Here is a 27,476-nt window from a genome sequence, read left to right on the forward strand (position 1 = left end):
TAGAGAATGCAACACATAAAGATTAAAGAAAGGGGAGAAATGGGAGTGAGTTCACATCTGAAGTTGTTGAACTCAATATTAAGTCAAGAAAGTTTTAAAGTGCCTAGTCTGTAGATGAGATGCTGTTCTGAGAACAAATGCTCAGCAAATGATTCATCTGGACTCAAAATGTTAGCTTGCTCTCTCTTCATGGATGCTGTCTCCAGCATTTGTTGTTTTCACTACAGATTTCGGCATCTGCAATAATTTGCTCTTTGTTGATATGTTGTTTCGGCAGTTTGCCCTGTGGTTCACTGGAGCATTGGAGCACACTGAGGACACACAAGTGGACATGTGAGCAGGACCTTGTGTTAGAATGACCGACTACGGAAAGTTCGGGATCATTCTTGCACACAGGCCGGAGGTGTTCAGCAAAGTGGTCCACCCAGTTTACATTTGGTTTCTCCAATGTAGAGTAGGCCACACTGGGTGCAGCGAATGCAATAGACCAGATTGGAGGAGGTACATGTGAAATGGTGCTTCACCTGGAAAGATGGTTTAGGCCCTTGGATGGTGAGCAAGGAAGAGGTAAAGGGCCAGGTTTTGCACCTTCCTCAGTTACATGGGAAGGGGAGTGGTCTTGGTGGTTGAGGAATGGACTGGAGTGTCCTGGAGGGAATGGTTCCTGTGAAGTCCAGATGGGGAGTGAGGGCAAGGTGTGTTTGGTGGTGAAAGTTCTGTCAGAGTTCAGAAATTTCTTTCCATATCACTGCTGGTGTTTGCCAAAACCCACTTTCACAGCGACTGCCAATGACTTGGATTTACACTCAGGCTTTCAATTCAAGTGTCACCCTTCATATTTTCAATGCACCCAGGATTTCAAGTATCTCCAGGACATACACTGTTCCACAGACTGCTATTCCTGCCACCCACAGTCAGTGCCATGTGCCTCGTGAGCAGGCTTGATTCCACTCTGCAGCAATATCAACTCATCCACTCTCAAAGCTGTGTTGTTCCCTAATTTCACTTCATCCTTTGTCTCATCCATCGACTCAACAAAACACATTTTCTTTTTCTTTCAGACATTAAGACATGCAAGTTACAGCAACTTATGAACTTCAACATCCATCCTGCACTGCCTTCCCATTTCCGCCTCTCAAACCACCCCAATCCCAGCTCTTACCGTATTTTCACCATACCTCCTGACCTGAGGCTGAATGTACTGCCCTCAGCAAAGGACTCAGCTTTACACCCTTATGGCCCCAGCTTAATGAATTTTGGGCTCGCCATGACGTTGAACGGTCTCTCCACCACCTCCGACTTGTCCAGACCATGCCCACCTACATCTGCGATTCCTCGGATGTCCTCTGCCATATTGACAATTTCCAGTTCCTGGGCTCTAACTGCCTCCTCTTCACCATGGTTGTCCAATCCCTGTATTCCTCCATTCACAAACAGGATGGTGTGATAGCTCTCGGCTTCTTCCTCAACCAGAAGACTAAACACCCCCCCCCCCCGCCCCATCCACTACCATTCTCCTCTGCTTGGCTAAACTTGTTCTCTCACTGAACAATTTCTCCTTTAATTCATCTAATTTCTTTGCCGAGTCAAAGGAGTGGCTACGGGCTCTCACATGGGTCCCAGTTACATCTGCCTTTTTGTGGGGTGTGTGAAACGATTGTTGTTCCAGTCCTACACCAGCCCCTTCACACAACTCTTTACGGTACATCAACATCTGTTTTGGTGTCCCTTCATGTTCCCATCAGGACCTTGAAAAGTTTGTTAATTTTGCCTCTAATTTCCATCCCTCTATAACTTTCACATGGTCCATCTCTGACACATCCATTCCTTTCATTAATCTCGGTCTCCATTTCAAGGAATAAACTGTCCACTGCCATCCACTACAAAACTACTGACTCCCATAGCTACCTTTACTACAGCTCTTCACACCCCATGGCCTGTAAGGATCTCATCCCATTCTCCCAGTTCCTTTGTCTATGTTGTATCTGTTTGGATGATGCCACCTTCCAAAACAGAGTTGCTGACATGGCTTGCTTTCCCATAACTGTGGTTTCCCACCCACTGAGGTTCGATGCAGTTGAGGGCCCTGTCAGCCAATCACTCATGCTTCTGCCCCTGTGATCAGGTCCCCCTTATCCTCACTTTTCATCCCACCAGCCTCTGCATTCAAAGGATCATCCTCCACCATTTCATATAACACCAGCAGAATGCCACCAAACACATCTGCCCCTCACTCCCCCGTCTGCATTTTGCAGTGACATTTCCCACTGGAACACCTTAGTCCATTCCTCAATGACGACCAACACTGCCTTCCTTTACCATGTCACCACAGAAGGTGTGGTGGGCAGCACGGTGGCACAGTGGTTAGCACTGCTGCCTCACAGCACCAGAGACCCGGGTTCAATTCCCGCCTCAGGCGACTGACTGTGTGGAATTTGCACGTTCTCCCCGTGCCTGCGTGGGTTTCCTCCGGGTGCTCCAGTTTCCTCCCACAGTCCAAAGATGTGCAGGTCAGGAGAATTGGCCATGCTAAATTGCCCGTAGTGTTAGGTAAGGGGTAGATGTAGGAGTATGGGTGGGTTGCGCTTCGGCGGGGCGGTGTGGACTTGTTGGGCTGAAGGGCCTGTTTCCACACACTAAGTAATCTAATCTAATCTAAAGGTGCAACATATGCCCCTTCACTTTGTCCTTGCTCACCATCCAAGGGCCTAAACAGTCTTTCCAGGTGAAGCAGCATTTCACCTGTTCCTTCTCCGATCTGGTCTATTGCATTTGCTGCATCCAATATGGTCTACTCTACATTGGAGAAACCAAACACCAACTGTGTGACCGCTTTGCAGAACACCTCCGTTCTGTTGCAAGCATGACCCTGACCTTTCTGTAGCTGTTCATTTTAACACAGCATCCAGTTGGCATGCCCACTTGTGTATTCTCAGCATGCTGCAATGCGCCAGCGAATCACATCGCAAACTGAAGGAACAACATTTCACCTTCAGACTAGGCACTTCACAACCTTCTGAACTTAATATTGGGTTCAACACCTTCAGATTATGAACTCACTCCCATTTCTTCCCTTTCTTTTATCATTACTTGTTACATTCTCTATCACTATGTCCTCTCTCCCCATTCCCCCCACCCTTGTGGTACCATCTGTTCTTTCCAATCTGGCAGTCAGACATACCATTGTTCTGCCATTCTGACTTCATCTGCACTATCAGCACCCTTTTTCCCCTAGCACTCCATCCCCTACTACTGCGTAAATGCTGCCTTCTCCACACTGCACATCAGCTCTGATGAGGAGTCATCTCAAATGGAAACACTAACTTGCTCTCTCTCCACAGATGCTGCCTGACCTACTGTAATTTCTGTGTATGGAGGGAGGTGATGAGAGGTTGAGTAGATGAGGCCTGTACTGATTGGCATATAGAAGAATGATAGTCGACTCTCTTGAAACATACAAGATTCTTGAAGGCCTTGACAGGGTAGATGTGGAAAGATTGTTTTCCCTTGTGGAAATGCCTACAACCAGAGGGCTTTATCTCAGAATGAGGGGTTTAATACAGCACTAGAGAGTAATTTCTTCTGTCATAGATAGTGAATCTGTGGAATTCTTTACTGTAGAAGGCTGTTAAAGCTGGGTCACCAAGCCCAAAATAGACAGATTTTTAATCAGGAAGGGAATCAAAAGGCATGGGAAAAGGCAGGATAGTGGAGTTGAGGATTGTCAAATCAACCTCAATGATCATTGAATGGCAGAGTAGATTCGATGAACTGAATAGCCTACACTTCTTCTCATATGTCTTATGGTTTGACCAGTGAGCAGGCTATCGCTAAGCAAGTGCTGCTTGACAGCACTGTTGACGATATATTCTATCACTTTACTAATAATATTGGTATTCTGATGGGTGGTAATTGGCTGTGTGGGAGTTGTCCTGCTGTGTGTACACAGGATATATCTAGGCAATTTTCCACATGGGAGAAAGTGAGGGCTACAGATGCTGGAGATCAGAGCTTAAAAATGTGTTACTGGAAAAGCGCAGCAGATCATGCAGCATCAAAGGAGAAGGAGAATCGAAGTTTCGGGCATAAGCCCTTCTTCAGGAATGAAGAAGGGCTTATGCCCGAAATGTCGATTCTCCTTCTCCTTTGATGCTGCCTGACCTGCTGCGCTTTTCCAGCAACACATTTTTGAGCAATTTTCCACATGGACAAGTAGATGCAAGTACTGCTCCTCGGATGCTGCCTGAACTGCTGTGCTTTTCCAGCACCACTAATCCAGAAAGTAGATGCCAGTAGTTGTTCTTAAAACAACTTGGCTAGGAATGCACAGGTTCTAGAGCATAGGTCTTCAATATGACTGATGGAATGTTTTTAATAGCCTTTGCAGGATCCAGTGCCTTCAATGTTTCTTGATAGCACATGGAGTGAATTGAATTGGTTGAAGACTGGTAACTGTGATGCTGAGGACCCCCAGAGAAGGCAAAGATGGACCATCAATTTGGCAGTCTGGGATAAAGATTGTTGCAAATGCTTCAGCCGTATCTTTTGTACTAATGTATTAGGCTCCCACATCATGAGTATGGAGATAGGAGGAGGGGGCTCCACAACTGAGTTGTTTAATTGTCCACCACCATTCACAACTGGATATGGCAGGAGTGCAGAACTTGGATCTGATCTGTTGACTGTGGAGTTTATCAGCTGTCTGTCACTTGCTGTTTATGTTTTTTGGCATATAAGTTTGTTTTGTAGGCCCACCATGCTGACACTAATCCATGTTTAATCCTTTTCTCTTGAATTTAACAATGTTTTTAAGGTAACATTATGAAGAGTTTTATAATCTTTCCTCAAACGTGGGGATGTATGTGCATGTTTGAAGAACAGTGAATGCATATTTGCATAGACTAAAATATTTTAAATAATCTTGCATCCTTGCTAGAGTAAATTGTTTGTAATAAACTCAATGTTAATTTGAAAAAAAAACACGACCTGATTTATTTCTGATACTGACTTAAATACAATGTGATACCTATTGAACTGGCAATATCACTGCCCTTTTTAAATTCAAACTTTGTTATGACCAGTAGAGAAATGAAACAAAGAAAAGAATTAGTTCACCCGTTCGAACCTTGATCATAATAATGAGTTAACTTTATAGATAATAGACAATAGGTGCAGGAATAGGCCATTCTGCCCTTCGAGCCTGCACCACCATTCAATATGATCATGGCTGATCATCCTTAATCAGTATCCTGTTCCTGCCTTATCTCCATAACCCTTGATTCCACTATCCTTGAGAGCTCTATCCAACTCTATTTTAAATGAATCCAGAGACTGGGCCTCCACTGCCCTCTGGGGCAGAGCATTCCACACAGCCACCACGCTTTGAGTGAAGAGGTTTCTCCTCATCTCTGTCCTAAATGGTCTACCCCGTATTTTTAAGCTGTGTCCTCTGGTTCGGTACTCACCCATCAGCGGAAACATGGTTACTGCCTCCAGAGTGTCCAATCCTTTAATAATCTTATATGTCTCAATCAGATCCCCTCTCAGTCTTCTAAACTCAAGGGTATACAAGCCCAGTCGCTCCAGTCATTCAGCGTAAGGTAGTCCCGCCATTCCAGGAATTGACCTCATGAACCTACGCTGCACTCTCTCAATAGCCAGAATGTCTTTCCTCAAATTTGGAGACCAGAACTGCACACAGTACTCCAGGTGTGGTCTCACCAGGGCCCTGTACAGCTGCAGAAGAACCTCTTTGCTTCTATACTCAATCCCTCTTGTTATGAAGGCCAGCATGCTCTTAGCCTTCTTCACTACCTGCTGTACCTGCATGCTTACCTTCATTGACAGGTGTACAAGAACACCCAGATCTCTTTGTACTGCCCCTTTACCTAAATTGCTTCCATTTAGGTAGTAATCTGCCTTCCTGTTCTTGCCACCAAAGTGGATAGCCATACATTTATCCACATTAAACTGCATCTGCCATGCATCTGACCACTGATCTAACCTGTCCAGGTCGCCCTGTAATCTCCTAACATTCTCCTCACATTTCACCCTGCCACCCAGCTTAGTATCATCAGCAAATTTGCTAATGTTATTACTAATACCATCTCCAAATCATTAATATATATGTTGTGGTTCTGTTCGCTGGGAACTTGTGTTGCAAACGGAACGAGGACATGCAACAATCCATAGGACTAGCCACACTACCATACATCAAGAGCATTTCCGAACTGACAGCCAGACTACTGCGACCACTAGGACTCATAACAGCACACAAACCAACAGCCACTCTCAGACAACTCACCAGAACGAAGGACCCAATACCCAGCATGAGCAAAACCAATGTAGTGTACAAAATCCCATGCAAGGACTGCACAAAACACTATATAGGACAAACAGGAAGACAGCTAACGATCCGCATCCATGAACATCAACTAGCCATGAAACGACACGACCAGCTATCCTTAGTAACAACACACGCAGATGACAAGCAACATGAATTCGACTGGGACAACACTACTATTATAGGACAAGCCAAACAGAGTACAGCCAGGGAATTCCTAGAGGCATGGCACTCATCCACAGATTCAATCAATAAGCACATCGATCTGGACCCAATATACCGGCCACTGCAACGGACAGCTGGAACTGACAATCAGAAGCGACAGATTCAAACCACTATAAATGCCGGAGGAAAGATCACAGAAGTGCTTCACAGGAGGCTCCCAAGCACTGAGGAAGTCACCTAGACAGGGGACGAAACGTCTGCAACACAAGTTCCCAGCGCGGCGAACAGAACCACAACAACGAGCACCCGAGCTACAAATCTTCTCACAATCTTTGAATTAATATATATTGTAAAAAGCTGCGGTCCCAGCACTGATCCCTACGGTACCCCACTGGTCACTGCCTGCCATTCCGAAATGGAGCCGTTTATCACTACTCTTTGTTTCCTGTCAGCCAACCAACTTTCAATCCAAGTTAGTACTTTGCCCCCAATACCATGCGCCCTAATTTTGCTCACTAACCTCCTATGTGGGACTTTATCAAAAGCTTTCTGAAAGTCCAGGTACACTACATCTACTGGATCTCCCTCATTCATCTTCAGAGTTACATCCTCAAAGAAAGTCCAGAAGATTATTCAAGCATGATTTACCCTTCATAAATCCATGCTGACTCTGTCCTATCCTGTTACTACCATCCTTTATAATAGACTCCAGCATCTTTCCCACCACTGAGGTCAGACTAACTGGTCTATAATTTCCTGCTTTCTCTCTCCCACCTTTCTTAAAAAGTGGTACAACATTAGCCACCCTCCAATCCGCAGGAACTGATCCCAAATCTATTGAACTCTGGAAAATAATCACCAACACATCCACAATTTCTCGAGCCACCTCCTTCAGTGGCTTGGGATGTAGACCATCAGGCCCCAGGGATTTATCAGTCCTAACAGTCTCTCCAACACCAATTCCTGGCAAACATAAATTCCCTTCAGTTCAGATCCTTCAGCCACTGTTACCTCAGGGAGATTGCTTGTGTCTTCCCCAGTGAACACAGATCTGAAATACCAATTCAATTCTTCTGCCATTTCTTTGTTCCCTGTAATATATTCCCCTGTTTCTCTCTTCAAGGGCCCAATTTTAGTCTTAATCATTTTTTTGCCTTTCACATACCTATCCTCCTTTATATTTTTGGCCAGTTTACCTTTGTACCTCATATTTTCTTTGCGTATTTCCTTCTTCGTAATCCTCTGTTGTTCTTTAAAAGCTTCCGAGTCCTCCATTTTCCCACTTATCTTTGCTATGTTATACTTTTTCTCTTTTAACTTTATATGTTTCTTAACTTCCCTCATCAGCCATGGCCACCCATGCCTCCTCCTCGGATCTTTCTTCCTTTTTGGAATGAACTGATCCTGCATCTTCTGCATTATACACAGAAATATCTGCCATTGTTCCTCCACTGTCATCCCTGCTAAGGTATTGCACCATTGAACTTTGGCCAGCACCTCCCTCATAGCTCCATAGTTCCCTTTATTCAACTGAGATGATAGAACGTTTAAGGCCAGCCAGAAATGCTTTGAAATAGCCCAGTCTAGAGGTAACAAAGACATGAATGAGAGTTTCAGGAGCAAATGAGACAACAGACCGAATTTTACAATTTTCAAATAATGTGTTTTGTCACGTAGGATTCGTGGGCCATTGCTTGCAGTAACCTTGCTCATGCAATTTTCTGCTATTACATAATTAATTATGCCACTGGGTTCTTTGACACCCTTCTTGTGGAATTGCAAAGTAGGAGAGGCAGAAGGTGTTCACTACTTCTAGGACCTTATGGTGTTCATGTTGGTGGCATAGCCTAGTTGCACACCATTTCAAACCCTGCAAGTTAGGAACTGCCCATGATAGTGCTGCTTGACCACTATCATGGAGGACATGGCCCAGAAAGAAAAGTCCATACATCACTTCGAAAAGAAGGACCTGGAGATGCTGATAGGCAAGGTGATGGAAAGGAGGGTAGTCTCTTTTCCTAATGATCACTGCTGGGAAGTACATGATCAGACACAGTTATTGACTAAAAACCTTATTATATGCATCAACACTCAACATCTCTCACCCACATCAACCTTCAAGACAATGAATCCTTATCACAGCTGGACGTCCTTCACAATCATTCACTGGCAATATCCACCAACTCTCCTGTTTCTCCAATACCACTAACTTCTCTTCCATCCCTTCCTACACGCTCAATCTCTCCCTTCATTTCATTATAAGAAAAGCTGGCATACTATCTGAACTGGTGTCTCCATGGCCCTTGAACTGACCGACTCAAGTGCTGTTTGATGTGCAGTACTTACTGTGGCCCAAAGCCCAGATTGCGAGAGCATGGATCCCAGGGGTCTGGGACGAGGTTCTTGAATGACCATGGCCGAATCCTCGGAATGGAATTATATTGCTCCTTCTGATTGACTGTAGTCCTCACTGACCCCATGAAGGACTGCAACCCTTTCCTTTCCATAGTCAGAAGTCACACAACACCAGGTTATAGTCCAACAGGTTTAATTGAAATCACAAGCTTTTGCAATACCACTCCTTCATTAGGTGAAATCCTGACTTTGTCCACCCCAGTCCAACACTGACACTTACATATTGTGATTTTCTTTCCAGACATGGTTAATATGTTTGCTGTGCTGGTACACGCTGTAGGTGTGACATGATCACAGTCTGGTGTCATGCAACAGCATATTGATCCCCTGATGTGACAAAATGGCTGTGCCTCTCTCTCTCTATATAAAGTCATTCAAGCCACAGAGCTGGCAGCGTGTAACTGAGCATTGCAGACCCTAACGGCTATAACGCAATGCGAGTGAGTCTGGCAGCTTCCCGGTATAGCATGGGCGACCGCTAGGGAGGCAGGAGGTGTGCGTGTGCGTGTGTGTGTGTGTGTGTGTGTCTGCATGCAAAGCACCCCAGCAGAAATATTTAAGTTATATGGTGTTCCTGACATACAAAGTACAATATTGAAAGGTTGAAATTATGTGCGAGTTGGTTCGAGATCAGGTATAATGATGTGGTGAGAATGGTGGTTTATCAATCCTGATCAAAATGGATGTGGGGTTGAAAAGGCATCCATGCAGAATGAGGGACAGTGCACTGAAGAAACAGTTGTATGATGTTTGGAACGAGTAGTCAGTAAGCTGCAGCTGCCAGGTAACAACTCTGATCTGCACATAGAAATTTGTGCTGACTAGCTTCACAGGGAAGGAGAGGAGTATTGAAAGTGGAATACAAGTAAGTTGAGATGGGCTATTAATGTCATGAAAGTGCAAGAAAATATAGTGATCACCATCAAGGTGAAATTCAGAAATTGCTATTTCAAGCTTAAGGGTAAAATTGCAAACATTTTTGCAATGTCTGATTTTGTACTTCTCTCCATAATTTTCCCACCTTTCTTGATATATCCCATGCCATATTTCCCATCCAATCATATCCAGGAGGAGGAAATTCCATCCAATATTTTTAAATATTGACAAAACTGAAACTAAGAGATTTACCTAGTACCTGATGCCAGATAAGCAGACTCACAATTTAATGACAGCTGGATGGTCAAGAGAAGGATTCAGGTAAGGTAGATCTGGTAAGCCTGTCTGCAGTGGAAATTAATGCTATGTACTTAGACAATATTGTCAAGAGGCAGCATGATGATGAAAAATGAGGAAGCCATGGATAGATCCTTGGGGACATCAGCGATAACGATTCAAGAACTGGAGAAGAAAACAATGCATATGATGCTCTGTTTATGATTACATAAAAATGGATTCAGGTGAGTTGCAGTCTCACCCAACTGGATGATTATGGAGAAGGCATTGGAGAAGGATGGTGCAGTCAACCATGCAAGAGGCTGTAGACAGGTTAATGAGGACAAGGAAAAACCATTTACAACAAAAACAGAAACTCAGCAGGTCTGACAATATCTGTAGAGAGAAAGCAAAACGTTAACGTTCCAGGTCAGCAACACTTCTTCAGAACTCTATTTTCCTTTGTCACCAATTAGGATATAATTCGTAATTGTGAGAAGAGAGTTTTCCTGTATTGAGGCAGGGGTGAAAATCTGAGCGGAGTGATTCTAACATGGATTTCTGGGGAAGATGAGTATAGCTTTGGTACAGAACAACACATCTAAGGACTTCAGAGAGGAAAGGAAGTTTGAAATAGAAGTACCTCAATAAAGTTGAGGACTAACAGTTTCTGCAACATCTCCATGCGGCCAATGATCGAAGCAATTAGCACGGTCTGCTCATGCTGTACAAGTTGATATGTTCTTTCCAAGTTTAGTTACCTGCAATCCCTTTTGATGAACTCAAGACAGAAAGCTTTAACTTTATGTCTCCTATTTCCAGTATCGAAGTACTGATGGTTATTTAGGAGGTTCTATTTTGAGTGAGTTTGAGGGATAGTGTGTTCTATGTAGGGATATAACACTCCAGTATTTACAATGAGTGCGCAAGCCTCAGATGACCTCATGAGTTGATCCAGTGAAGCTAAAGATCCAGAGACAGAAGGTACTGCTGCAGACCACCAGTGCAACACAAGGAGGACAGTTTGCTATTTGAAGACACAAGAAGCATATGTGATAAAGAGAAGTTATTTCAAAGGAAGACTTCAATTAACCCAATATAAATTAGTAAAACTCAAGTGACTTTAAGTCAGAGTTTGTAAGTTTAATGTGCAACTGCTTCACAACTCGGTGCATAAGGAAATCCACAAGAGATTGTGATCACCTTGAGTTGGCATTCAGAAATGACCCAGTTAATGTACAAAAAAAAATAGAAGTTATGATGCCCCAAGTGATATTAACTGTAGAACCATTAAGTTTAATGTGATCAGGAACATAATTATGCTTTCGACTATGAACCCAATTTATAAGTTAAAAAATAAAAATTCCAAAAGGGAAGTATTGAAACAAATGCATTACAAAAAAGCTGCTTATGAATCATTCATAAAAGACAAATATAACACTTTTGAAAGAATAATTCTGGGACATGCAGGACAAATACAACTTAATGGCAGCACACTCAAACTGAACAAGCATATTTTTTTAATTAAAAGAGATACTTTTGGGAATATCTTAAATGTGTTCTCTCTTTACCAAACAGGATGAACAAAATGTATATTTTGCTTTTCTTCACTTTTGGTAACCTTGAAGAATTCACAGCTCTGAAGAAGAAGAATTCAGTGTCCTCTGCTTTCTTAATTATTGCAAATAGTCTAAATGTGAAGCTCCCTGAAATGGTCCCTTGTGGAATATCACACATCATAACTTTGGATTCTGAGAGATAAACTTTTACCTTCTCATGCTTTATAACATTTCATTGCTGGCAACTACTTCTACATTCTCGCTTATCCACTGTTCTTAAAACCTATGTTGAGGTACTTCATCTTACATGCCTTCTCATTTGTATGCAATGTATTATCTCAGTGCTGTTTTTTTCATATTCTCAACTCATACTCTGCTCTCTCCACCATCCTACGTCCCTGCCATTTCCATCACAATAGATGAGGTAGGGACTTTGTAAGTGGGTATTAAATAATCCAAGCAGTTTAGAGATTCACAATAATTCGAATGACTACATCATATACCAAGGACATCCACTCTTACAATTTTATTTATCCAAATGACAATAAGACTTTGTGTTTTGTTAAAGTGATAATACCTTTCCGATGAAGCTGAAGGGACCCTAGTAGACAGACTGATTTCAGCATTTCTGTTGTGTACATCTCCAGACAGCACTGAAGCTGGATGTAAAGCCTGCAAATTTCTGGATGGATTTCCCCATCTTCAGCGCTGAAGAACATATCAACAATTAACGTTAATAAATTTTAATTTCAAAAATGTTTTAAAAATTCATTTCATTCGAAATCATTGCAATGAGAAAAACGGGATGTCTAACATTTCTTTGTTTTTACTGTAGTTCAAAATAAATCATTTTCAAAGAAATATGGGTCTAGTATTACTGCAGTTTTACAATGTCTTACAGAGGCACAACTATAACTTGCTAAAATCTGCTTTTGGGGAGATATAATTTGTGAGCTTCACAGCAGCCAATTTTAAAAGAACAATATTTTACACCCTGGGCATCTCTCCATTGTCTCATAGCAATGAAATATGAATTGATAACACAAAGTAGCAATTATTTTATAACTGTCAAATAAAGAGCTGTCCATGTATAATACTTAAAATATTGACATTATAAATACTACTTCTGGATTTCTGTTAAGATTGAGGCTAAAGGGATGCAGTTTCCCTTTCTAGTTTCATGCCAATTTCAGTAGGTTGGTGAAATGGTCAATTCTTATTTAATTTACTCAGTGGATGCAGTTGGGGTGGTGGGGTGGGTGGCGTGGATTCCAGGATTTTGTTCCAACAACACTAAAGGTATGGTGATATATTTCCAAGTCAAAGTGGTGAGCGGCTTGGAGGGAACCTTGTCTTTGGTGGTGTTCCCATGCATTTGCTCTTCTTGTCCTTCTATATGGTAGTGGTCCTGGGTTTGGAAGATGCTGTCTAAGGACCTTTGGTGAATTTCTGCAATGCATTTGTAGATGGTATACACTACTTCTACTTATTGAGCATCAATAGTGGAAAGAGTGAATGTTTGTCAATATGGTATTAATCAAGCAGGCTACTTTGCTCTGGATGTCATTGAATTTCTTAATTGTTGTTGGAACTGCCCACATTCTCAGCAAGTGGGAAAGATTTAAACATAATTCTGACTTGTGCCTTGTAGAAGAACAGGCTTTGGGGAGTCAGGAAATGAGTTACTCACTGCAGTATTCCTAGCCTCTGCTCTGTAGCCACAATATTTATATGGTTAGTCCAGTTCAGTTTCTGGTCAATGGTAACCCAAGGAAAAGGGGAAATTCAGTGATGGTATAGGTCTCAAACTAAGAACAGGTCAGCCAGATTCTTTCACCAATAACAAAAAAACAGGTTAATACCAAAACAGATTTCTCAATGTTGCAAAGGTTATTGCCAGTGAACCACATGGGGTTCTCAAGATAGCGGCAGTGTACGGGTTCCTGTGCTTGGGCTTGTCTTCTTCGTCCACTTTTTCTTTTTCCTTTACTCCCCATTTTTCTTTTCTCAGTTTTATTTAGCTTTCATTCAAAACAAGCTGATAAAGACAGCTCTTCAGTAGGAAGGCAGCTTTGATGGGTTCTGGAGCGGTATATATATATATATATAATGACCTGGATGAGGGAACCAAATTTAAAATTTCCCAGTTTCCTGATGATAATGGTACTGGGAAGAGGAGGCTTCAAGGTGATTTAGACAAGTTGAATGAGTGGGCAAATCCATGGCAGATGCTGTACAACACAACATGGATAAATATGAAATGACATACATTTGAGAAAACCAGAAAGAAAGAGTCTTATTTAAAATGGTGATATATTGGTAAGCGTAGATGTACAAAAAGGTTTGGGTGGTCCTCGTAGACCAGTCAAATAGTCAGATAGCTGCAGTAAGCAATTAGAAAGGCAGAGGTATATTGTAAGAGGTTTTGAGTTCAAAAGTAGACATGTCTTACTGCAGTTATACAGGGTCTTGCTGAAACTACAGCTGGAGTATTGCGTGCAGTTGTTGTCTCCGTACGTAAGAAAGGACATGCTAGCCATAACGGAAGTGCACCAAACATTCACTAGGCTGACACCTGGGCTGAACAATCTAATGAGAAGACATTGGTTCAACTGGGCCTGGATTTGCTAGAGTTTAGATGGATAAGCAGCAGTCTGATTCAAACATCCAAAATTCTAACAGGGCTGAACAAACTAGATGGAGGAAGAATTTCCTTGAGTTGGAAAGTCTGGAACCACAGTCCCAAGATACGGAGTAGAGTATTTAGAACTAAGATGAGGAAATGCTTCTTCACTCAAAAGGATAGTGAACCTGTGGAATTCTCTATTGCAGAAAGCTATGGAGAGCAAGCCATTGAATATATTCAGGAAAGAGAGTGATAAATATTTTGATATTTGAGGAACAAGAGGGAAAGTAGGATTATGGCATCGAGATGAAGCATCAGCCATTATCATATTGAACAGGGGAACAGGTCCTCTAGTCTTGGATGTTCCTGAAAGGGGAAACAATCATTCCACATCTGCCCTATCAAGTTCCCTAAGAATCTTGCATGTTTCAATGCAGCTGCCTCTCATGCTTTTAAACTCCAATGAGTACAGAGCCAATCTATTCAACCTTTCCTCTTTTCAGACATTCCCACCATAACCAGGTTCAAACTAGTGAAATTCTCTGGACTGCCTTCAGTGCCAATATATCTTTACTGAGACAAGGTGTCCAAAACTGTTCACGTTTTTCTAGCTATGGTTTGACTTTTTTATATTCATTCCCTTTGAAATGAAGGCTAACATTCCATTGGCCTTCCCTAATACCTGCTGAATGTATATTTTAGCTTTTTGTATTTAATACAGGAGGACTTCCAAATGTCTCTGGTCTGCAGCTTTCTGCAATCTTTCTCCATTTAAATAATATTCAGCTCTTCTATTCCTCTTGCCAAAGTGCATAAATTCATTTCCCCACATCATATTCCATCTGCTAAGTTTTTGCCTACTCACTTAATCCATCTCTATCCCACTAGAGACTGTTTGTGTCGTCCACATCTTCCTATTTATTTCTGTCATCCACTAACTTGGCTAGAAAACATTCATTTACCTCATCCAAATAATTAATATACTGTAAATAATTGTGGCCCCAACACTGATCCCTTTGTAACTCCAAGTTTCAGGTTACCATCCTGAAAATGGCTCCCTTATCCCAACTCTGTCCCAACAATTAGTTAGCCAATCTTGCATCCATCATGCTTCCACTTTATATCCTTCTTGGTTTGTTTAGGGGCAACGGAAAGAGTATTTCTTTTGGTGCAAGGCTTGTAGACACGATTGAAAAGATGACAAGCACTTTGGCTGCTAGAAACTTTGATTTTCTCGATGGGTTCTTACTAAGGGAAGGAGTGAATTTTTACATTTCGCAAAGAACCTAACTCCCTGAGGTTCTTCTACATGGTGTCTACTTGAAGTGCCACATAATGATCCAAGGTCAGTTGTTTTACCCTTTCAAACTTTATATCGGTCTGCCCAAGCTGTTTCTGGAGGTATTGAAATTTCTGCCTGTAAATCTCAGGCGTTAACTCAAACATCTTTTTGGGTATCTCAGTCTGCCGATGCCTTCCCAGAAGGCAAGATATGAACCTCAAGAGGTTTGCCAGTCAGGCTATTCTATGGGACACTTCATTGCTTAAAAAAAATTGGTGAATTCAATGAAAAATTTTCCAATGTCTCTCTCTTCAAACTTCAGGATTACTTGGGCAAATTTAAATAACGTGACACTTGGCCCTGAGTTGTTGCACATCTGTCAACATGAGTATCTTACTTGAATTTCAGCAAATCTTCCCCTCTTAGTTTTAATCTTTTTGATTGGAATACTTTCTCTCTCCTTTGATTTCCCTGCCTCTTTTCATTATCCCTTTGAGCTGCCTTTTCTCACTAACTTTCTCTATTCTTTGCAATTCCTCTTCTTTACCTCAGAAATGCTCCTTCCCTTTTTACTCTCCCTTCCTCTCTGAAATGCTGTTTCTCTTTTCTCGTCTTTTTTCCCTCTTTTAAAGTCGAATTGTTGTCTCCTGTATTCTGTCTGAATCTTTGCCAGCGTTGTTTTGTCACTTGTAGTTCTATACTTCCCTCTTTCCTAATTTGATACCCAGATTGTTGGTCACTAGTTGTATAATTACTTGTCTCTTCATATTTGATTTAAACTCAATATTCAACTGCCCAGCCACACTTCTCAGTTTATCAGTGGGTAATATATTCAAAGTATTAAAATTTATCCCAATCCATGATATTTGCTTCAAAACTAAATCTTTTGGTTAGTGTGAATTTTATCCAAATGTACAAGAAACCTGTAGTGGTGTTCTTCTTAAGTTATTACTCCAGCTTCATGACCTATGGATTCAATTTTGGATGAATTCCAAACATGAGGTCAGAGTGCACTGTTTCCCTTTACAGTCCCATTTTTCCACTGGTTACACCAAATTTTGAATTTCCTGCTCCTCATATACTGCCTGACCAGCTGTGCTTTTCAAGCACCACACTCTAATCTAAATATATTTTAGATTGTTTCAATTCAATTCAATTCAATAAAAGAGGTGACAGCTGTTTGCTCATTCATTTCTCAGGATGATGCATCAATGTCAATTTACTGATTTTAAAATTTAAACACAGTCTGGAAGTTAACTGCCAATCATAACTAATTGGTGCATTCCACATGCCAATACTTCTACTAGAGTCCAAATGTCACTGAATCAACAGTCTTCACTCATACATTGTAAATGTTGACTTGCCCTTCCAACTTGGTAGTCTTACAAATTGTCCTGATGAGTGCAAGATGAAAAGCTTCAACAAAACGTGCGCTTTTTAAAAATATCAATACACAAGTTCTGTGCTATGAGTGACTAAACGGTCTTCTGCAAAAATATTCAAAATATCTTTTAATGGGTCCACAAAATCTTCTGATAAATAAGATTACATATACACACATCTGTACATACCTCAGGACAAGTCACTGAGGTGTTGGTTCATAATCAGATGCCCAGTCTACAAATAATTGACCTAGACAACCACCGCTCCGGATGTGTGTGAATGGCTTTGTTTTTAGCTCACCAAAATAAATATCATGACATCGCTGGCATGCATCTGAAGATGTCCCATGCAGAGCAGGATATGAACACTTGCATAACCAGGGTAGGATAAAGTACCTAATAAAAACAGATAGAATTGTGGATGCTGTAAATCAGAAACAAAAACAGAAACTGCTGGAAAAGCTCAGTGATGAGCTTTTCCAGCAATTTCTGTTTTTGTTTAGGATAAAGTATCAAACGGATGACCTGATTTAAGGCATTACATAAATGAATGCAGAGCAGGATAAGCAGATGGAAGAGGACGGAGGAGGAGGGGGAAGAAGTCATATTTGTTCACTGTCCAAGGAACAGTGGACTCACTGAAAAATTCTCAATTAAATTTATTACCAATTGTAGCTACAATTGTAAACTCAGAGCTGGGCAAGATTAGAATTTTCAGTGGCTGTGAAGGTGATCATGGTCAACAACTTTTATGAGCTTGACATTTTTCAGTCTAGAGTGAATCACATTTGCAATGCCTCTGAGGTTATCATTCTACTGTTGAATAGGAAATATTACTGAGGCTATTAGATTACTTCGGGCCAACAAGTCCACATATATTCCAAGAGAACCAAATACTGATACAAATTATGATATAGTTTATAATACCAAATTATTCTGGACTTCCTATCAGTCTAATGATATACCAAATGCCACAGTTCTCCAGACTACTTGTTATATATCCTTAAGGGCCTCAGCCACAATCCAGGACTTGGCAGGTAGGTGAACTGCCTCCCTCTCACAGACCCCCTGCCCCAATCAGCAGACTGGGTATCATTGTACTATATGGGGCCACCTCTTTGGAACTGACACACATTGTTTACAGCCTTCTGAAGCAGATGGATGGTCAAGGTGTGCCTTTCCTGGCATGGGCAATTGCTCACTTTAATTAAGTGATCAACTTGGGTGGAATCACCACTGGATGCCCTTGATGGGTCAGCATCTGCTCTTATGATGTGTGTCTGTTGGGGTAGCAGATATTTAGACTGAGTGTTAGTAATATAGACGCTAATGGATGAGTCATTCATACTTCCATGTAGAGTGAGATCAGTATAAACACTTTGTTATGAAATAAAGGCACAAACTGCATATCAAAGTAAAATACATGGATTTCTACATGCATACAATTAAGTAAACACTTTGCATGCTGGTACGATTATTGAATAAAGAATTTGAATATAAATAGAGTCTAGGGTTATACAACATCGAAATAGATCCTTTAGTTCAACTCATCTGCACCAACCAGATATCCTAAACTGATCTAGTCCCATTTGCCAGCATTTGGCCCATATCCCTCTAAACCAGCATAACTTTAAATTGGTAAAGTCTATTCGGTGTCACGAAAGCCAAAATTTCCTTTGTTCTCTTGGATAAAGGTACTCGCTAGTATACTTTGAGTAAGTCCAACTTAGAAATACAAGTTCTTTGTCCTACCTTCTGGTACAATCTGGTTTTGGCACCATCAGTATTGATGAGATCCATTCATTGAAACTCACTTTGATTATATTGTCTTTGAGCATAGAACATAGAACAACAGTGCAGAACAGGCCCTTCGGTCCTCGATGTTGCGCCGATCTGTGTCCTTATCGAAGCCCATCCTCCTACACTATCCCATCATCATCCATGTGCTTATCCAAAGATTGTTTAAATCTCCCTAATGTGGCTGAGTTAACTACATTGGCAGGCACGGCATTCCACGCCCTTACCATTGTATGAGTAAAGAACCTGCCTCTGACATCTGTCTTAAACCGATCATCCCTCAATTTGTAGCTATGCCCCCAGTATAAACTGACGTCATCATCCGAGGAAAAAGACTTTCACTGTCTATCCTACCTAATCCTATGATAATCTTGTATGTCTCTATCAAATCTCCGCTTAGCTTTCTTCTTTCCAATGAGAACAGACCCAAATCTCTCAGCCTTTCCTCTTAAGACCTTCCCTCCAGACCAGCAATCTTTTTTCAACCTGTGCCAATTGGAGGGTTAAGTCTATAAAGATTTTGCTGAATTGGAATAGTATTTCTTGCAGTGATTGTAATGAGGTCAGCCAGGTGGACCTCATACGAGTTCCCCGATTGTACCAGGTTAACAGCCCCAATCAGGGAGCCCTGGCTGACAGATATAAACAGGAGCGTCAGAGGTTCTGCTCACTGAGAGCTCGTTCTGAGGGAGCTGGATCAGTTTCAAAGACTTCCAATGCAAAAAAAAATGACTTGATGATGAGATACCAGCCTCTTGGAGTTATTTCATTTCCTATATCTACACTATGTGTAATCATATTAGTATTTCCCAGCTTATCCCCATACATCTCTCCATATGATTATAATAACTCTTTCAGGTCATTTTGATTTTCCTCTGGAAGGTAACTCAATACTTTATCCCAATTTTTGAGAACTTCTTCATTATCCAATCTAATGAGAAATATCAAATCCAAATAAACTTAGTTTTGGTTCCTCACTCTGAATTGTAACAAATACCACATTCTCCATTTGCTTTCTCTCCATATCAAAATACGTTTGTGAATATTCACATGACATGCGGAGATTTCCTTCTATTTGATGTTCTTATCAAATAATTCACTCAATTTCCTTTTGATTTGATAATGCCCATTAAACCTTGCTTTTAAAAAGATCACCTACCACAGATAGTAACACTAACACTTTATCTCCTCTAACAAAACTATGAATTTTTGATCAACAGGTCTGGCAGCATCTCTGAAGAGAAATCAGAGTTAACATTTCAGTTCTGAGGGAGGATCACTGGACACAAAATGCTAACTTTGGATTTCTCTTCACAGATGCTGCTGGACCTACTGAGCTTTTCCAGTAACTTCTGTTTTGTTCCCGATTTACAGCATCTGAAGTTTTCGATTTTTATTATCAACTTTTGATTTCTTGTCAGCTTCATATTTCATCACATGCTGTGCTACTTTCAAATGCTGTCTAGCCAAGTCACCCACGCTACTTAATCTTTCTAAATGTGTAGTCTCTGATTTTCCAATTTTTCCTTAATTAATTTCAGTGGCCCTCTCACCTAGTGTCTGAAAACTAATTTGAATGGATTGAATTTGGTAGATTCATTTGGTACAAACCTAATTGCAAAAACGGAATTCCTTTATCCCAATCTTCTGGACAGTCTCGACTATAAGCCCTCAACATGCTCTTTAAAGTTTGATGACAATGTTCTAATCTCCATGCAATTCTGGATCGTATACAGTCGATTTAAATTATTTTTTCCTAAGCTATCCAAAATTGTCTTGAATAATTTTGAATTAAAAATTTGACTCTGATTGGATTTCTGTGGGTAGTCCACATATAGCAAAAAAAAATGAGTAACTCTTCTGCAATCTTTTTAACCATGATATTGTGTAATGGAATGGCCTCCATAACTCCAGTAGACACATCCATTATTGTCAACAAATATTGATTCCCACCTTTTGTTTTAGGGAGTGGTCCTATGCAATCAGTTAAAATTCATAAAAGATTCCTCAAAATATTGAAATAGGTATTAATAGTGCTGCTTTTATCACAGTCAGTCAAAGGTTTTCTATTACGTGACAGGTATAATATGTCCGGCAAAATTCATCTCTATACAGTCCAGACCAATAAAAATGTTTTTGTACTTTTGCTTGAGTTTTTCCTTACCCCCAAATAGCCTTAGGTTACTTATGTGCTACCCACAATACCTCGTTTTGATAACCTGCTGGTAATGCAACCTGATGAACTTCTGCTCATTTTTCAACTGCTTGAATATGTCATGGTTTGTATTTCCTCATCATGACTTCATTTTTACGTTAATAACGTTCAGACACTTCTTCTGAGAATACTGTTTGATACAACTATTTTATTTTTTCATTTTTTTGTTGTAACTCACCTACCTCTCAGAACTAAAAATATCCACTTTGTCCTCCACCTGTTCTTGTTCTTTTCTCAACCACTTGATCAAACATAGCTTATGATATTTGAACTTCAACTTCCTTATCTTTATTCTTTGATTTCTCCACCTGTTTCAACCTCTGGCTTTGTCATCTTGTTACCACACAGTTAGGAAAAATAAAATCACAGGATATACTTCCTGTAACATCTCAATTGCCTGATTTTCCACTGGCTTTTCAACCACAATAGGCATCTTTTTCACCTGGCATCCAGCTATACTGTTCCAGAGGATAAACGGTCTTTCCTGGAACAGAGAATTTCTCTATTGCTCTTACCACGACTTCACCATGAATCTGACTCTATACAATGGAACACTGCTCTTCTCACCATGAATTCCATATATTACCACCTTTTCTGGCAATATTCCTTCTAAAATACATACTTCCTCATCTCTCGCTGACTGGCACCTGTATCTCAATTTTGCTTTTTTTCCCTACTCCTCTTGGTACACATGAGTAACCTTACCTACACAGGTAAATTCTTTAAAGAAATCTGGTACTTTCTCATTAACCAACTCCTGACCATTTTGTACGTTCTTTTGCAGCTTTTTAGCTTTCATTGGGATCTCCTTTACTACTTTAATAAATCCCACAGGCTTATCTTATTTTACTACTCCCATCTTCCCAGTGCTTTTCATACACACCGACCCTGCAATTTCATGTGTCCTAATGTATTGCAGTGAAAATACCGGAGGGTTTTTACTTTTCTTCACCCCCCCTCATGGATTGCTTTTTTCACTTGTGGTAAATTATCTTTACGATCTTCAATGAAATCTCTTTTCCCTTTATTACCTGAGGATTTCTCTTCTCCCCAATTTCTATTGAAATCGTATCTAAAGCCAAACATTGATGGATAAACTAACTCATTAACACCTGTCAGTTCCAGTGCTAATCTTGCAGTTTTAATTTCTGCTTTTCCATAGGAATTCTCTACTTCAGAAAGTGAATTTTTGAACTTCTTCAAAATAAGTGTTTTTAAGAGCATCATATGTCTGATCTACTTCCACTGCTTTTATTCACCTATCAAAGTTACTTTGATTGATCCTTTCAAACTCTATGTACTTTTGACCAGGTTCCCTCCTTTGATTCCTAAAACATCTGTAGGCTTCTGGCACTAGTTCATATACACTTAAGATGGCTTTTTCATGTCATCATACTCCCCAGATACTTCTTCTGATAGTGATGCAAAATACCTCACTACTTTACTTGCCAACTTTGTTTGGGTCAACAATATCCAAATGGTCACCAGCTTTAGTTTAGCCACTTTCTCAAAGAAATCAAAAAGGGAGAGAGGGAGAGAGAGAGCGCGAGTGAGAGCAAGAGAAAGCGAGAGAGAGCACTCAAGTGCTTTGCTATAGCGGGAAGAGATATATGGCAGCTTCAGTAGCCCAACAACTACTGAGAGCTAAACTAAAACCCTGGTTCTGTGGGAGCCTGCCCTCACGCATTCATACTACTACTATTTTCCAACTTTTAAACAAAAGCCAAATCTCATAAACTGTTTACTTTAATGGCTTTGAATAGAAGCTTGGCACCTATGGATCACAACCTATATAAAAAAAAACAGGACTAAGTACAGCTCTTAAAGCCATATACCATTAGAAATATATCTATATTGCTTGTCTGCACAAATGGATGTAGCTTTATTCATCAAAATACAATATTTTCATTAATACGGTGGTTGAAGAGAATAGATTGATAGACACAATTATTTGTAAAGTACAAAATGATACCCTATTTACATATTGTAATGCTCCAGTGTATGATCAACAGAATACATTTCTGCATATGATTGCTCATTGCCTGCTGATGTACATATCTTATGAATTATTGGATTCCTTTCCTTTTCCAGAGTAACAACAGGAGTATTAATTTAGCTCTGTGGAGATATAGGTTATACGAGGAAATATGGCTCATGACATCATTTTACGATCCTAAACCACCTCAACAAAGAACATACAACAAAGCAAAAATGTACTTGGCCTAATTAAATATGATTTAGCTGTTCAGACTGCATTACTGCAATATGCCAGAGTGAGCTGGCAACATTTCAGTTACATGCTGCATGATTATTCTATGTTACTTATGTTGGGTTGTGAATGAGCAGTAGCCATAATTTATACTGTAGGACAAAAAGACAGTGATGACAATGAGTCACTAATGGCTGAATACCGATTCATCAGGTAATCATTTATTTGTTCTTGCACTTTGCAATGCAATCTAATTACCAGAAATAATTCCAGGAAGCATCAAATGTTTATTATGAGTTCATATCTTTTTACTTGCACTGAATGGTGCTTTCAAACATTTAATATTGCTATTGTTCATTGTTAAGATCAATTGACAAATACATTTCCAATTATTGGGAAATTTTAGTTAATATAGAGTCATAGAGATGTACAGCACAGAAACAGACCCTGCTGACCAGATATCCCAACCCAATCTAGTCCCACCTGCCATCACCCTGCCCATATCCCTCCAAAGCCTTCCTATTCATACACCCATCCAGATGCCTCTTAAATGTTGTAATTGTACCAGCCTCCATTACATCCTCTGGCAGCTCATTCCATACACGTACCACCCTGTGGAAAAGTTGCCCCGTAGGTCTCTTTTATATCTTTCCCCTCTCACCCTAAACCTATGCCCTCTAGTTCTGGGCTCCGCCACCTCAGGGAAAAGACTTTGCCTATTTACGCTACCCATGCCCTTCATGATTTTGTAAACCTCTATAAAAGTCACCCCTCAGCCTCCGACGCTCCAGGGAAAACAGCCCCACCCTGTTCACCCTCTCCAACCCTGGCAACATCCTTGTAAACCTTTTCTGAACCCTTTCAAGTTTCACAACATCTTTCCGATAGGAAGGAGACCAGAATTGCAAGCAATATTCCAACAATGGCCTAACCAATGTATTCCCCAAAAGCCTTTGGGAATGCAGTAGAAAGAAACATAATCTTGACAGTTATGTTGGTTTTCCTCTTGCCTTTTCTTTGGAGTCCAGGCCCAGCTTGTAGAGACTTTACTAGGTCCCAACTGAGGGATGCGGATCTTGATCTCCACCTTAGGGAGTGCCCAGTATTGGTCCCAAGCCCTTACATTTCTCGCTGTGTACAAGATGATGGTTGAGTTTCCTGATTTGCTCAAGAGTTGTGGATTTTCTTGTCTTTGATATTTAGTCTAAGTTTAAAATTATATGGTGCTGTGAAATATATTAGGAGCTCTGTTTGACCTTTTCAGTGCTGTTCCTGTAACTAATTATATATCCAATATAGTAGAGGTAGATGTTCCTTGGGAATCATTGAGATTCTGTTGTCAACATACCTTACGTGATGTGAATCCAGCTGATTCTGCCTAAAAATAAACAACTTCTTACTTTCTCCCATTGACTGTATACATCTTTCTTGCATCATTTGCTAGAAATAGGTACTAGCAAAAGACAGACATTCTCAGACAAATAGTGTGTGTAATATGATAATGATCTCTGTAAATAGAGTATATATGTTTCTGAGATCAGTGAAGTCTTGTTTGGTAATTGAGCCTCAAAAATCAAACCTTTACCTGCTTTACCCTCAATGCTTAAACATTCTTTAAATGTACAAACATAGCAAATAGGAAAAATAATAGGCCATTCATCTCTTCAGGCCTGTCTCGTCAGTCATTATGATCATGGCTCATCATCCAACGTAATAGCCTGTTCCTGTTTCTCCCCCATATCATTTGATCCTCCAAGTGCTGTATCCATAATAATCTACAGATCAGTTTTTGCTACCAAAGTGGATAACCAAAGTGTTTATCCACATTATACTGTCTCTGCCATGCATTTTCCATTCAATCAGCTTATCCACTACACACTGAATCATCCCAGAATTTTCCCCCCGACCCCAGCTTTATGTCATCTGCAACTTTGGAGATAATATATTTAGCTCCTACATCTAAATCATTACTTTATATTTTGAATTGATGGCATCCTAGCACTGATCCCTTCTGTACCCCTGACATTCACAAAAGACACATTCATTCCTATTTTGTTTCCCATCTGCCAACAATTTTTCTATCCATCTCAATATACTAGCCCCAATTGCTTGCACTTTAACTTTACACACTAATCCCCAGAGAGAGATAATTGAATTGCATTCTCTGCTCACACAAGACCTCCTTCAGATGTCACTGTTGATTGGCTTCACATATGAAACCTGGGAAAACAGAAAACAGATGGTTGAATGATAGGATGCAAAAAAAAGGAATAAACAAGTGCTTCTGGCATTGACAGAGTAGAGCTATGGATGCATCAGTCTGGAATTTGATAGGTAGGAACTGGACTTGTTCATTTGACTACTTCAGCCTGCTCCACACAATCAGTATGATCATGGCTGATTTTCTATCTCACTATTTCCAGATCTTTTATTGCTTTATATTATCAGAGATATGCACATTTCCAGTAAAATATTTGGAAATGATCTAGAAAGAATCTTAAAATTTACTGACAATACTTGAATTAAGAGCCATACTGAACTGTGAGGAAGAATGCTGGTGATAAAAGGAAATGGTAACAGGGGTTAGGAAACTGCGCAGGTAAGTTGGCAAATGCTGATCAATGTGAATTAAAAGTGTGGGAAATGTAATGCAAAATACAATACATCCCATACAGTACCATCCACATTGGAGTCAGAGGTTTATAGCTGCAGATACAGTGTAAAACCCATATTATTTTATTTTCTGTATTTATGATTGCAGATTTAAATAGAAAGTGGGCTGGCTCAAAACCAAGGATTGTGTAAGGATTACTGCAGTGTTCAACACAAGTTAGCAAAACACATTTGTGAGGAATTTACATTTTGTTCAAGTAGTACTTGAGGACCATCCAGCACCAGGGAGTGTATAAGATTTGGCTGGTGACAAGTCATTGATTGGATTATGCAAATGTGATGAATCTTGGATGTCAAATGTCTTCAGCCTGACAACTCTGCTTGACTCCTGAGTAGCTGAACCACTTGTATAGGTGAATGATAGTTAGCAACCTTCAAATCTCTTGAAGGCAGCTGGTCTATCCTACTCTGTGCAATAAAATATCTGAAGCCTGAAGAAAGCCAGTCCCTTTGACCCACCAGCTGCCCTTAACCAGTAACTAAGACATCACAGTTCGAGTTCCAATCGTCCTGTGCATCCTGTGAAGACATGAAGGAACCTGGAGAAAAGCTACTGAAGAACAGAGCTTCCTGACAAGCCAAAAGGATCATCCCAGTGAACCTTGCACACTGATGTTGCTGATCTGATTCCTAGTTTCGCCCCCCATTCACAAACCCAAATTTTTTGGTTTGTCAGTGTGGAGGAGTTAAAAAGGGGACAAGAGTTTTAACCAATAGAGCTAGATGATGATATTCATTGCTGTTTACTGATGATTAGAATTTACTGATTTGTAATGAAAGTAGTCCTCATTAAGGAGGAGAAAGTGAGGTCTGCAGATGCTGGAGATCAGAGCTGAAAATGTGTTGCTGGAAAAGCGCAGCAGGTCAGGCAGCATCCAGGGAACAGGAGAATCGACGTTTCGGGCATAAGTCCTTCTTCAGGGCTTTAGCCCGAAACGTCGATTCTCCTGTTCCCTGGATGCTGCCTGACCTGCTGCGCTTTTCCAGCAACACATTTTCAGCTCTAGTCCTCATTAAGTACAGGAACCTGGCTGGCGTTTTCTTGATTCCAATTGATAGGTTAATTGGGGACATTGCTTGCTTTTATTAGATTATGAAGTTTTGCAGCAAGCCCAGGAGAATGCATTTCCCAATCAGATCATAACAAGAAGTCTTTGAAAGCATGTCTGCTGAAAAAAAAACCATAGAAGTTTAAGTGCAATTATATATAGGAGAAAAAAAATGACAAGTGGTAAGCAGTAATAAACCTGAAGACGACATTGGTTAGGCCATAGTAACAATTCTCTGTGAACCTTTAGGTGTCATATTATTATTAATACATTGCAGCATTATGCTTCACTGCACTTACACCTCTATGCTTCGACAGCATTTTGAAAACTCATGACCATGTGATCTTGAAGGAAAAGGGCAGCAGATACATAGACACATCACATGCAAGTTTCCCTCCAAGCTATTCACTGTCCTGTCTTGGAAATATATTGCTATTCCTTCAGTGTCATTGGGTCAAAATTCTGGAACTGTTTCCCTGAAGACATTGAGAGTCTTTCAACAGCACATGGATTGCACCTTCTCTAGCAACATGGGATAGACAGTAAATGCTGGCCCAGCCAGTAACATCCAGATCCTATGAGTGAATAAAAAGAGGCTTCATCCACTAT

The 27,476-nt window shown here is 40.5% G+C and overlaps 1 protein-coding gene across 2 annotated transcripts in view; it reads right to left on the reverse strand.

The window, feature by feature from the left end:
• Window positions 1–27,476, reverse strand: part of rgs7bpa (regulator of G protein signaling 7 binding protein a) — a 113,569-nt gene that overhangs the window by 32,377 nt on the left and 53,716 nt on the right. For both annotated transcript variants that reach the window (XM_087988653.1, XM_043689522.2), the window contains exon 3: window positions 12,212–12,342. In XM_087988653.1, coding sequence (XP_087844779.1) covers window positions 12,212–12,342 — 131 coding nt within the window. The remainder of the gene's footprint in view (window positions 1–12,211; window positions 12,343–27,476) is intronic.

Source organism: Chiloscyllium plagiosum, unplaced genomic scaffold, assembly GCF_037043375.1.
Source record: "Chiloscyllium plagiosum isolate Xiang-an unplaced genomic scaffold, Cpla_swu_hap1 HiC_scaffold_1, whole genome shotgun sequence".
NCBI lineage: Eukaryota > Metazoa > Chordata > Chondrichthyes > Orectolobiformes > Hemiscylliidae > Chiloscyllium > Chiloscyllium plagiosum.